Here is a 12423-nt window from a genome sequence, read left to right as displayed (position 1 = left end):
CAGAAGGAAGTAAAAATGCATCATGGTCCATAAAAAGCATAAAAACATAGCCTGTGCAGTGGTTATCCATGAGTCCTTATCCTTCCAGCTGACAAAATGCTGTCATTGAAGCTATTACTTAAATTTGCTTTATTCTAAGTAACTGATAGGAAGTAAAGCAAGAGGTGAAATGAGTAAAATTAAAATGGAAATTTCAGATTGGATAAGCATTATATTGAAAAATCTGAATATTAGTGAGAGTAAAGCCTGATCCTCTATTTCTGTTGGATCTCAACCTCTTGTTGAAAGTGTGGTACATTTAAATGTATAGACACCTATACATGTGCCTGACACCTGCTCTCACGTATTCTAACTAGAACACACTGGAGCAGACTCAACTGAATCTGTTGCAGTGTGCTAATTAGCACATTCCCGCAGCCTCAGTGTCACATGTATTCAGCATCACGTGTATTCAGAGTCACACTAGCTTTAGTTAAAGTGCCCCTGCTGCCATTTTGAAACATGGGACACTGAATACATGAGAAGCTATGGGCGCTTTACTTAAAGCAGCTCACAAGAGCCTCTGTAATTAGTGTCTCCTCACTCCCCCACAGAGCATGTGTAAAGATGCCCTATGATTAGACTGTGCATTATAAATTACAGTGGCAGACAGAAACATTCCAGTTAGAAACTGCTCAAAGCACACAGACTCATTTTTGTGATTAAGAAGACCTTACAAAATGAACTTAATGATTTGGTTAAATTTGATTTTAAAGTGGATGGACATATTGGGCATGTCCACATATGCAAGCATGTGTGCTTGCAGCAGCTCAAATAGAAGCGGTGAAAATTTGAGCCAGGACTTTTTGTGTCAGTGCACGTGCCCAGAAATGCACTTTGTTGTGGAGCAAATTGTGCCACTTGGGGCAAAATAACCCTGCCTGGCTCCTCCCAGATCTGCAGCCGGGGGGAGCTACAGCAGTATATAAAACTGCCCTGGCCAGCAGCTCAGGGCGACTTGCCCTCAGGATCTTCTGAGGCCCAGCCAGTTGGTATCTGGGGACACTAGCCCCTTGTGTCAGATGGACTCTGAAGCAGCATCTCAAATTCACTTTTTAAAATACCCCAAAATCCACATTCTTCCACAATTAGAACAAAAGAGGGGGGGAACTGATCAGATGGACAATGTTTTATTGCTATATTTACAATGTTAAAGAATTTTGGAAGCCTACCTGTGTCTCTAGCATCATAATAAAATAAATCCTACATATCTATATGTTTTAATGTTTGCTTTTGGTTTCCTTATCACATGGTGAGGGGATATGGGGTTTGTAGGAGGGGGATGGCAGAGGGGTGGGGGGGATGTGTGTGGGTGGGTGTGTGGGGATGTGAGTGTGGGGGCTGCTTAGGAGGGGTGGGTTCCTTGCATGAATGCCGCATACCCCTGGTGGCTGGGGGGCACGGTGGTGTTGGTGGCAATGGGAGTGTGGTGGTGGCAGTAAGCGGGGAGGTCCCGCAGATGCTGCCAGCACTGTCGGTGGGGTAGAGGGTGGTGAGTGCTGACCAGGGGTCAGTGGCCACCTGCAGACGCCGCTGGCAGTGACAGCGGTGGCCATCGGTGATCATTGACTGCCTGCAGATGCCACCGCTGGCAGGGAGTGGGGGGCTGGCAAGCAACAACCGCCCACAGGTGCTGCTGACAGTGTCGGCAGCACCTTTTCTGAGGGCATGCACCGTCATGCTCAGGGGGTGCACGTGTACCCACATGCACCTCCTATGCATCACCAATGGTCCCCTGCCCCCCATAGGGCACATGCCTGCCCCCCCCCAGAGGCTACAGCTCCCAGGTCCCCTGCTGGTCTCCAGCCCCTGCTCATTCACCTGCTCCTCTCCAGACTCCAGAGGCTGGAGATGAGCAGGAGAACAAGCAGGAGGCTGGAGAGAATAGGAAAATGAGCAGGAGGCTCATTCCTGCCCCCCACTCATTCCCCCTGCCCCCCCCCATTCGTTCCCCCCATCTCCCTTTCAATCTGCCCATCCCTGTTCATTCCCCTCACCCCCTTTGTTCCCCCATCCCACATTCATTCCCCCTGCCCTCTATTAATTCCCCCAGCACCCCACTTGCTCTCCCAGCTCCTCCCACACTCACTGGCAGTAGCAGAGAAGGAGCAGGAGGCTGGAGAGAGCAGGGAAAGTCTCTAACTTATTTCCAGGGGCTTGTGTCCAGCTTCCTGCTCGTCTCCAGCTCTCTGATCCTTTTTCCACTTGTCTCCAGGCTCTGGAGGCTGGAGATGAGCAACAGAACTAGCAGGAAGTTGGAGACAGCCCCTTGGGACTGCTGGAGACATTCCCCTGCTGTCTCCAGCCTCCTGCCCATTCCCCTGTGCATTTCTGGCCTCGGGAGGCTGAAGATGAGCAGGGGAACAAGTAGGAGGCTGGAGACTGAGCAGGAGGCTGGAGACAGCAGGGGAATGTCTCCAAATCATCTCCAGGGGCTCGTCTCCAGCCTCCTGCTCATTCCCTTGCTCATCTCCAGCCTTCTAAAGCCTCCCCCAAGGTCCCCTCCCCACTCCTCCAGTCCCCCAACCCCTTACTTACCTGACACAAAGCTGGGTCCAAGTCCCTCCCTGCAGCTTGCACTGGCAGGCAGCATGCTTTAGCACTGGGGAAAGGGCCAACCACAGAGACATTTTGGCAGGCTACCAGAGTGTCTCTGTGGAGGACTGAGCCTCTCGTTGCCTCAGGACATGGTCCAGGTTTTTTCCCCCCGGGGTATTGTTTGACCCCTGGATATCCAGGGGTCTAATTCTGCCCCTGCACTGCAAATTTCAGTGCGGAGAATGTTTTTTTGTTCCTGCACATGCCTCTTGCAGCATCTCAAAGGAGCTTGAGACTGTGCAAGATGCACATGCGGACTCATCTGGACATGCCCATTAGGGTTTTATTTATTTTTACCTAAAATTCTGAGCTCCTCAAAAAATCAAAGATTTCTAAGCAACATATGAAAATTATGTGATTTCTCCTTTTCAGAGGGTAATAGAATTTCATATATATATGAATATATGAATATTTTCTAGCTGTTTGTGCGGTAAACCCTCTTTCTGTTTCTTCCCTTTTCTTATTTATGCTACCTTTTTTAGGACCAATCATATATACAGCTAAGATGTTGGTCTTCCTATATATGACATCCTGGAATGGAACATGGGAATGCCTTATCATATTATATTTGTATCTGACTTCAGTTTTGTATGTTATAGACATGAACTTGCTCTTGCAGAGCTTGGAATATTGATTTTCACTCCTACATATGACAGAATAATTACATGCGTCTGTGGGACAGAAAAGAAAAGGAGCAAACAGCAAAAGCAATTTGGTGTCTAGTGGTGAGTGAGGAAACCATATTCAATTTTAAATCACTTCAATATCAAAAGGCAGGTCCTGCCAGACCAGCCTGATGGCCTTTTATGACCAGGTAACTAAATCCCTGGATGATGGTGTCACCATGGACATAGTCTTTCTGGACTTTAAGAAGGCCTTTGACACCGTCTCTCACCCCATTCTCATTAATAAATTGAGCGACTGTGGCATTGATGCCTACACAGTTGGATGGGTCAGAAATTAGCTGATGGGGTACACCCAGAGAGTGGCGGTGGACGGGTCATACTCGACCTGGCGGGATGTGAATAGTGGGGTCCCCCAGGGCTTGGTCCTGGGGCCTACACTGTTCAACATCTTCATCACCGACTTGGACGAGGGGGTGGAAAACACGTTGTCCAAGTTTGCCGATGACACCAAGATGTGGGGAGAGGTAGGCATGCTCGAAGGGAGAGAGAGAGGCTGCAATTAGATTTAGACAGACTACAGAAGTGGGAGGATGGTAATAGGTTGGGCTTCAATGTGGATAAGTGCAGGGTGCTGCACCTGGGGAGAAGGAATCCACAGCATACATACAAGCTGGGGAGCTCTCCCGTTGAAAGCACAGAGGCAGAAAAGGATCCTGGAGTCATTACTGACTCTAAGATGAACAAGAGCTGCCAATGCCAGACTGCAGCCAGCAAAGCCAACTGCACCTTGTCGTGCATCCAAAGATGCATCTCAAGCTGGTCCAGAGAGGTGATACTCCCCCTCTACACGACATTGGTCTGGCCTCAATTGGAGACTGCATCCAGTTCTGGGCACCACACTTTAAGAAGGATATGGCCTGCCTTGAGAGGGTTCAGAGGAGGGCCACACACTTGGTTGGAGAGCAACAGGGCAGGCCCTATGAGGAGAGGCTGAGGGACATGAACCTGTTCAGCCTCAGCAAACTGAGGCTGAGGTAGGATTTGGTGGCTGCCTACAAACTTGTTAGGGGAGATCAGCAGCAAATAGAAAGGGTCCTATTCCCCTCAGCAGCACCTGGGGTGATGAGGAACAATGGCCAGAAGCTGCTGGAGAATAGGTTCAGGTTAGAGATTAGGAGGCACTATTTTACTGTTAGGGTGGGTAGGATCTGGAACCAACTTCCTAGGGAAGTGGTCATTGCTCCTACCTTGGGTAAATTCAAACACATGTTGGATGAACACCTGTTTGGGGTCATGTGATCCCAGCATGTGCTCTGGGCAGTGGCAGGAGGTCAGACTAGTTGACCTATTTAGGTCCCTTCTGACCCCTAACTACTATGAAACTATGAATATTATCTAAGACCAAACACACTAATGACACACTTCTAGAACGTATGTCTATATTAGTGTTACCTTACAAAACAGTCAGAATTTTACCAGCCACAAAATCTTAGCACTAACCCTTTACAAGAATGATGGTGCTGAAAAAAAAAAAAAAAATGATATTTTTGTTACTTACTAAGGACTCAATCTTACAAGCATGCATACACAACCTTAGCCTTATTATAATGAGCAATTAAGTTAAACTAAACTAAAAGTAATGTTTAAGAGGACTGTCTTAGATTTCCTTGAATATGTGCTCTTTAATCTTATCTCCCTTAGAAATGAAGGTATCCTGTACTAATTACTCTAAGCTATCAAAGGTATGTGATTATTCTCATGAACAAAATTTTGTTAAGCCATTTCTGCTCAAACCAGTTTTGGACAAAATTTAGTCATTACAAAACTGGGTAAGAATTTGAAAATACAAGCAACATTTTGTAAAACTTTTAGAGAAAAGAGATGTATTCTTAGCTGTTTAAATTGCATAACTCCAATAAAGTCAAAGGAGATATTCTGATTCACATTAGCAGGGAGCCTGGCCCATGTAGTATGGATATGCTCTATGTACATGCAAAAACAATGCGGATTAAAGAAAAACAGGCAATTAAAAATGAGTATCTGGCAAACTGTTATCTCAAAAAAGTCCCTCCCTTGCTCACACCTAACATCTATCCTTCTAATGTACCCTTCATCAAACTCTCTGTGAGGCATAAACAAAATTGAGAGACATATTTTTCCATTGGATAATTAGTTCTCTAGAACTGTTACCTCTCTAATAATGTGTTTTAAATCACTGACATCAATCATAAATTAGTCCATGTCCAGTTTTTTATTTCAGATGACTGCTTTTACACTGATTAATTCCATCTCACTTTCAGTCCTATAGCTTTATGAATATATTTGTAGGGTGAACCTATTTTCCTAACTCCTCTGAACTTGTCTCAAAATACAATGTTGTTGGTTTCTTTCAAATTGGCTTTCAAACACTTCACCAAACTGAAAATACTGAAGCCATCTATGTTTGTGTGTCAACATAATTAGCAGATGATTCCTTTTAGCATAAAATTAATTTTAAGGTTAACTATAATCTCCAAATAATATGACTTTATAACAACAAAGGTGACAGATTTCATTGGCTACTGATACTTCCTTCTCATGTCCCTGTTGTGACAACATATTTGGAGAATTTGCAAATTTGTTGGAATCTGACAGGGCTATGCCATAAGTGTGCCTGCTATGGCCTCAGACATGCAACCTCTCGGCTATCAAGCATGCACCTTAGTACCCCACCCCAACCCCAAGTTATTACCAATTTGTCATTATTGTACAATTACCTTTTCACTGTATGAAAACCATTTTAGAGCAGAAATTCATGTTTCCTGCTCTTTATACCTTTGAATGCTCAAATATTAATGGCAATCTTTTAGGCTAAGGACAGACACTCAAAAAGCCTGAGCCTGAATTGATTCAATCTTTGCAGGTTAGTCTAACCTGCAAAGCTTGAACCGATTTGGAGGTGGATAGACATTCCCTTTTCTTTCCAGAAATGGAGGCACATGCCTGCAGTGGCTTGGGCTAGAAACCAGGAGGCAGTGGAGCAGCCCTCCCTTTCCTTCCACAGTACTTGGGGGGAGGGGAGGGGGGGGGCAGTGGCCTGCACATCTTCACTGCCCAAGGGGTGGAAGCATTGCCAGACTCCAGCCCCAGGCTAGCAGTTTGAGGTAAAGGGTGTGTGTGCAGTGGGGTGTGTGAAATGGGCTGGATTTGGCCCAAATTGGGGACAGTGATTCAATTCACTGATTTGGATGATTGTCCTGATTTGATTTAGCTGAATCCAAATCTGAAGATTGAATGCTGATTCAGAGGATCAGTGATTTGGCCATAGACACCACTTTAAATGTTTTTTCTACATACCTCGAGGTACCAGGCATAGCTCGTGAACACTACAATTGTGGGGTACATGGAGTGTCACACAGGAGTGCGGGAGGGCCCCCCTGTGTGCTCGGCGATGGACCCTGAAGTGGACCGGAAGTACTTCTGGTCCACTGCTGAGCACGTGGGGGACCCCCCCCCCCGAGCCTCCTGGCTCAGTGCTTGGCCATGGGGGGGACCCCGGGTGCCTCCCCAGAGCCAGGAGGCACCAGTCACTGAGCTGCGGGGGAGCGGGGAGGGTCCCCCACACGCTCTGCAGTGGACCTGGAAGTGGACCTGAAGTGCTTGTGGTCTACTTCCGGGTCCGCTGGGGACCTCCCCGCCATGCTCCTGTGGGATGCTCTATCCACCCCACCATCTCAGTGTTGATAAACCACCTGGTACCTTGAGGTATGTAGAAAAAATATCTAAAGCTGTGTCTATGTCCGAATCTCTCCGAATCGATTCGGAGGGTTCCGATTCAATTCAGAGAGATTAAAGGGTCTCCTTACTTGATTTGGATTTGTAGATTTGGCCACCAAATTGGGCCAAATCTCCGCTGAATTGCATCAGCAACCAAAGCTTCGCACAGCGCTAATGGTCAGTGCATGTATCTTTTGATGATACTGAGCTTTTCAATATCCCTCTCCCTGTCTGCAAACCTGACACGGCTGCAAACCAGCGGGGGGGGGGGGGGGCGTGGAGGGGGGCTGATAAAACCATAGTGTTTTTCACAACAAAACAAAGAAAAACAAAGCCTCTCTCATTAGTTTAAGCTCTTCTTAAACAGCTTTTTCCAAGGAGGGACATTACTAGCTGATCTGTTGATTAGCTCCAAAAAGCCCTAAGTGGACACTCTTCTGTCTGCCTTTGTCCTGTCCCAGTGAAATTGCACACACACACACACACACACACACACACACACACACACACACACACACACACACACACCCCTACCTCTTAGCATTAGCTAGCATACCACATGCCTAGGGCCTGTGGGGCTAGGGTCCATGCTGTGGGAGATGGGAGAGAAGAAGGGGGAAATCCCTGCTTAAGCAGTGAGGGGAAGGAGGAGTGGAGCAGGGGGAAGCCAGGCAGACCCTGCCGTGCCTGCAGTCTTCCCTGGAGTTCTGGCTAGGAATGAGAGGGGCAGGGCCAGCCTCTTCTCTGAAGCAGAGAGCACAGCTTAGCCCAGCCCATCCCATCCCAGGGCTACAAAGCATCTGGGATGCTGGGGGACTCTGGTTTAACTTCAACCAGGAAGGGGTCTGAGACAGATAGTGCATAAACCAGTTTGACTCAAATCAGTTAAATCTGATACTAAATTTAGGTTTATCTTAAACCAGTTTCAGCCATTTTGAAACTGGTTTATGTGCACTGAACTTATGTTCTGTTACAGGTTTAAACCATCCGATCACTTAAACCACTTTATGTGTAATGTCTGTCCCTAGCCTTAAGGCCTTTATCTCCCAACAAATGGTTAATTCATTTCCTTAGGTTTGATGTTGGTTTTTTTTTCTTGTTGTATTTCTGCAAGATGTAAAATTAATTCTGGATCTGAAAAACTAGTTGGATGTTATTCTGTTTGTCATTGCCTCTGAGGCAGACACCCTCTTTTAATTGTTATACCTGTCTAGGGTCACAGTGGGTGCATCTAGATAAGATTCTACTGTGCAGTGGTTACTGCACATTTAGTTAGTACTTACTGCACATTTATTTAGTACTTAGTTATGCAACTGGAGTTGCTGCTCAGTAGCATTAGTGAATGACTTTTTAGTGACACTACAGGGCAGTAGCTAATAACATCACATAGTAATGTATTAGCACTGTTGACGTGCTACTGCGCAGTATTATTCAGCTACTGCACAACTGGCATCTCATGCAGATGTGCCCAGTGTGGAGAAGTTTGTTGAGTCAGTTTCCTGTAATTTAATTTTAGAAGTCTTTCATTGGCCTTTCAGATGTCCATTTTTCTTGTGCCTCATTCTGGATGTGCTGTGCTGACAGCGCATATGACAGTGCATTCGTAGCTTAGAAAGCTGAGGGGCTAGAACATGGTGGTGGTGCTAACTGATATAATTCCATTGAAAATGAGGTGTTTGTAAAACTCTTCTGTTGTTCCTTTTTTCACCAAAATACTTGGGACTATATGCAGCTAGAACAACCCTTAGAGAGATGCTATCTATACTGAAATGTTACTATTTATAATAGTATCATGAGAGCTAAGTGCCATAATTATGGTGCTTAAGAGTCTGAAGGACATATCTTGTGGAAATCAGCATAGCTCTATTGAAGTTGATGCTGATTTACAACAGTTGAGATCCTTCCCAATCGTTCTCTTTATGTTTGAACATTTTCCTCATACACTCAGTTGTACTGAGTACACTCAGTTGTCATTTTACTTAAAATAAGAAATGACTGCAGGACTTACTGTGTTAGACATGCAGTAGTTGGATTTTTATAGTTTCTCTTTATAGAAAAAGAAAGCTTTAGTCTGTTCTTGGTCTTTTTCTAGTCCTACTGAATTTGATGGATGTTGTGAATATATTTCTGAGGGCAAACTGAACCAAGGAAATCCCTCTGCTATTTCAACAGAGATGCTTTATTAAACGCTATATGACAGACTTACACTCAGAAGAATAAGATTCAATTTCCCTGTTTTTTTGCACAGAGCAGATGCAAAAATGTTTAACAATCAGAATGTGATCTTCATAAATTATACTGCAGGACCTTACTTTATGATATGCAGTGAAACTGAGAGGATGAGTACACCCTACAAAATTTATTTTCAATTCACTCATTACTAGTAAATGGGTGCATCTACACATGCAATTCATGTGACTGAATATACTCTGGCTTTACTGCACCGCAAATTAGTCTGCTGCACAGTAAAGCATCTCGTGTAGACATGACCAATATGTCTGTTTCTCTGAAGTTAGTGGCTCAGATCTGTCACAACATATGAGAAATGTCAGTTACATTTGGGGGGTTGGGGAGGAGATGGCTTCAAATTATAGTCATATTTGAGCCACTGGTATGACAATACCTCCCAGCATACTTAAAAAGTAAAAAGGTAACCAGTGAACGAGTGAAGCATAATACCCTCAGTAAGGCCCTCTATGCCCCCTCTTTCTACTGGCCCTAGCTTGCATGCTGGCCATAGAAAAGGTGATAGCACAGAATATAGATAATAAATAGAACAGTGAGAAAGCTGCCTTGTACTGGAAAAATCCTTCTATGGTCAGGTATTTAATGTCACTCTGCACAGCTTTTGCTTCAGTTCTTTTCTTCTAGCATTATCAGAAAAAAATACTAAAGAGAACTGAGTATAACTTTTAAGCCACCTTCTAACTTTTTTTCCTGGTTAAATACCTCTGGCGTTTAGCAGCATCTGAGAGAGGAGAAGAAAATATAAACTATCAAAACCACTTACTTGAAATAGAAGAAAATCCCCAAGGAAATCAAGAGCGACGTTATTGACAAAGCATGGCCTACTATAGCCATATAATAAAGTATGAATGCCATCTGGAATTAAAATAAAAAGATAGGTATGAAAAACTGGTGAGAAGTAATTTATTTAGTGTTGTGCGCAACAATTCGTGGAAGCAAACAAGGAATTTTGATTTCTTTTTATTCAAATTCAGTGTTAAGATATGCCTGAAATATTTCCAATAAATTAAAAGGCACGGCTGAGAAGGTAAAGAGATGAGATTAAGTGGTTTTTGCATGTGCAGCTCTGTCCCTGCTCCACAAAAGCCAAAGGCAAAATTCCTGTTGACTTTAAGAGAAAAAGATTAGGTCCAAACCTATGTATATATCTATACCACTTTAAATAAAGAGAAATTCATGGAAGTTCATAGGACTGATTCAGACTGGTATGAATCTAAAGCAACCTTCTACAGTAACAGTGATGTAAAGTCACTGTGAATGGCAAAAGAATCAGCCCTTTATTCTGGTTGATATCACCGGGTGTGTCTACATGCTTAATTAATGCAAAGTAATAAAGTCTGGAGCTTATTGCTCTGGAGTTTATTGCTTCCCAGTGCTGCATTTACACGTGTGCCCAGGACTGCAGCATGCTGAGCTGTGTTGAAGCAGCCCTGGCTGCTCCTGCTGTCCTCAACCTGCTGTGGAGGGGCTGGCCGGGATGAAGGTACTTCAGCATGGGACTATCCAGAGGCAGTCCCCACTCATCAACATCCACGTGTGCAGCACTGCAGAGTAAAATACAAGTACTACCCTGCTGCAGAGTTTATTAGTTTACTCTAGCCTAACAGCCCTGCACATGAAGATGCAAGATGTTTATTGCAGTTAATTAGTTTAGTCTTTTCTGCAGTAAATGTCTCATGTTGATGCACCCACTGAAATGTAAGATAGGCCTACCTTTACATCATTTGCTGTCAAATTATTATTGGACCACAATCATGTGGATCAGCACTGGCTCCACAATACTACAATATTTAAATGTCATATTTGTTCTCAGCCAAGGCCTGGAGTGTCATTTAGGTGCAACATGGTGTGAAACAGGTGCAGGAAGCTGGCTGCCTGCAAGGCTCTACTCCAGGGATGGGCAAAATATGGCCCATGGGCTGGATCCAACCCGCAAGGCCATTCTATCTGGCCCACGGGGCCGCTAAAAATTTAGAAAATTAATATTTTTCTGCCCTTGGTTCCTGTCAAAAATGACAGGAAGCAAGGGCAGTAGGACCCAGGGGAAGCCTGGCGGGCTCCCACAACAGTAGGGCCTGCCCTGCCCCACCCCCCACCCCCAGCTGGAAGTCCCTGCAGGGGCTTCTGGCCTGGGACCACATGGCTGCCCCAGTGGTGCCAGAACTTCAGGTAAGGTGCGGGGGAGGGCAGGGGAGGACCACAGGCAGGGAAGGAGCCCAGGGGAAAGTGGCCCAGGGAAAAGCTGAGCATGGGGGGAGAAAAGCAGCTCCTTGCTCACCCCATGGCCAGCACCCTGTGCTGCAGCCACGCTCAGCTTTTCCCCGGGCTCCTTCCTGGCACAGAGGAAAGCGGCTCCTCCCCTGCCCCATGGCTGGTGCTCCCTGCTGCAGCCACTCGCGGCCCATGTGGGGCTGTCTGGAGCAGGCACAGACAGCCCCACGTGGGCTGAGAATGGCTGCAGCACAGGGCACTGGCGACAGGGTGGGCAAGGGGCCGCTTCTCCCCCCCCCCCCCCCCCGCCTTGCACAACTTCAGCACAACTTTATAACCTGCCCCCACTGCCAGCCTGGGCCCCATGCCAGCTCCAGGCTCACCTGTTGGGGCTGCACGTGGCGACAGCAACTGTGGCCCATCTGCTTGCCGTGCCAGGCAGCATTTGCCACTGCTGCCTGTGGGCTGCCCAGCATGTGAGCTCTGACAGGCAAGCCCAGAGCCAGAGCAGAGCCCAGGCTGGCAGCAGGGCTGGGTTACAAGCTGGTGCTGAGTGCGGGGAAAAGCGGCCCCTCGCTCACCCCATGGCCAGTGCCCTGTGCTGTAGCTGCTTGCAGCCCACATGGGCTGCCTGTGCCTGCTCCAGACAGCCCCACATGGGCTGTGAGCACGTGCAGCAGCGAGCACTGGCCACGAGGTGGGCGAGGGGCCGCTTTTCCCTGCGCTTTTCCCTGCGCTCAGCACCAGTTTCTACCCTGCTGGGAAGCAGTGGGTCGGGGCTGTGTATTGCCTCCTGCCTGTACTGGGCACTGGGTGTGAGCAGGTGCAGGAGCCAGTGGGAGCACAGGGCCTGCACCATTGTCCCAGAGCCAGTGGGGCCCAGAACAGGGTGGCAGGAACAGGGTGGCAGGAGCGCGGGGTCCCAGCCAGTAGGGGCTCTATGAAG

The 12423-nt window shown here is 46.6% G+C and overlaps 1 protein-coding gene across 3 annotated transcripts in view; it reads right to left on the bottom strand.

The window, feature by feature from the left end:
- Positions 1–12423, bottom strand: part of CALCR (calcitonin receptor) — a 321285-nt gene that overhangs the window by 99157 nt on the left and 209705 nt on the right. For all 3 annotated transcript variants that reach the window (XM_019498115.2, XM_019498116.2, XM_006267472.4), the window contains one exon: positions 10030–10121. In XM_019498115.2, coding sequence (XP_019353660.1) covers positions 10030–10121 — 92 coding nt within the window. The remainder of the gene's footprint in view (positions 1–10029; positions 10122–12423) is intronic.

The sequence above is a fragment of the Alligator mississippiensis genome, chromosome 5 (genome assembly GCF_030867095.1).
Source record: "Alligator mississippiensis isolate rAllMis1 chromosome 5, rAllMis1, whole genome shotgun sequence".
Classification (NCBI taxonomy): Eukaryota; Metazoa; Chordata; order Crocodylia; family Alligatoridae; genus Alligator; species Alligator mississippiensis.
The sequence above is the reverse complement of the archived record's forward strand: the minus strand, read 5'-3'. Positions and strand labels throughout refer to the sequence as shown.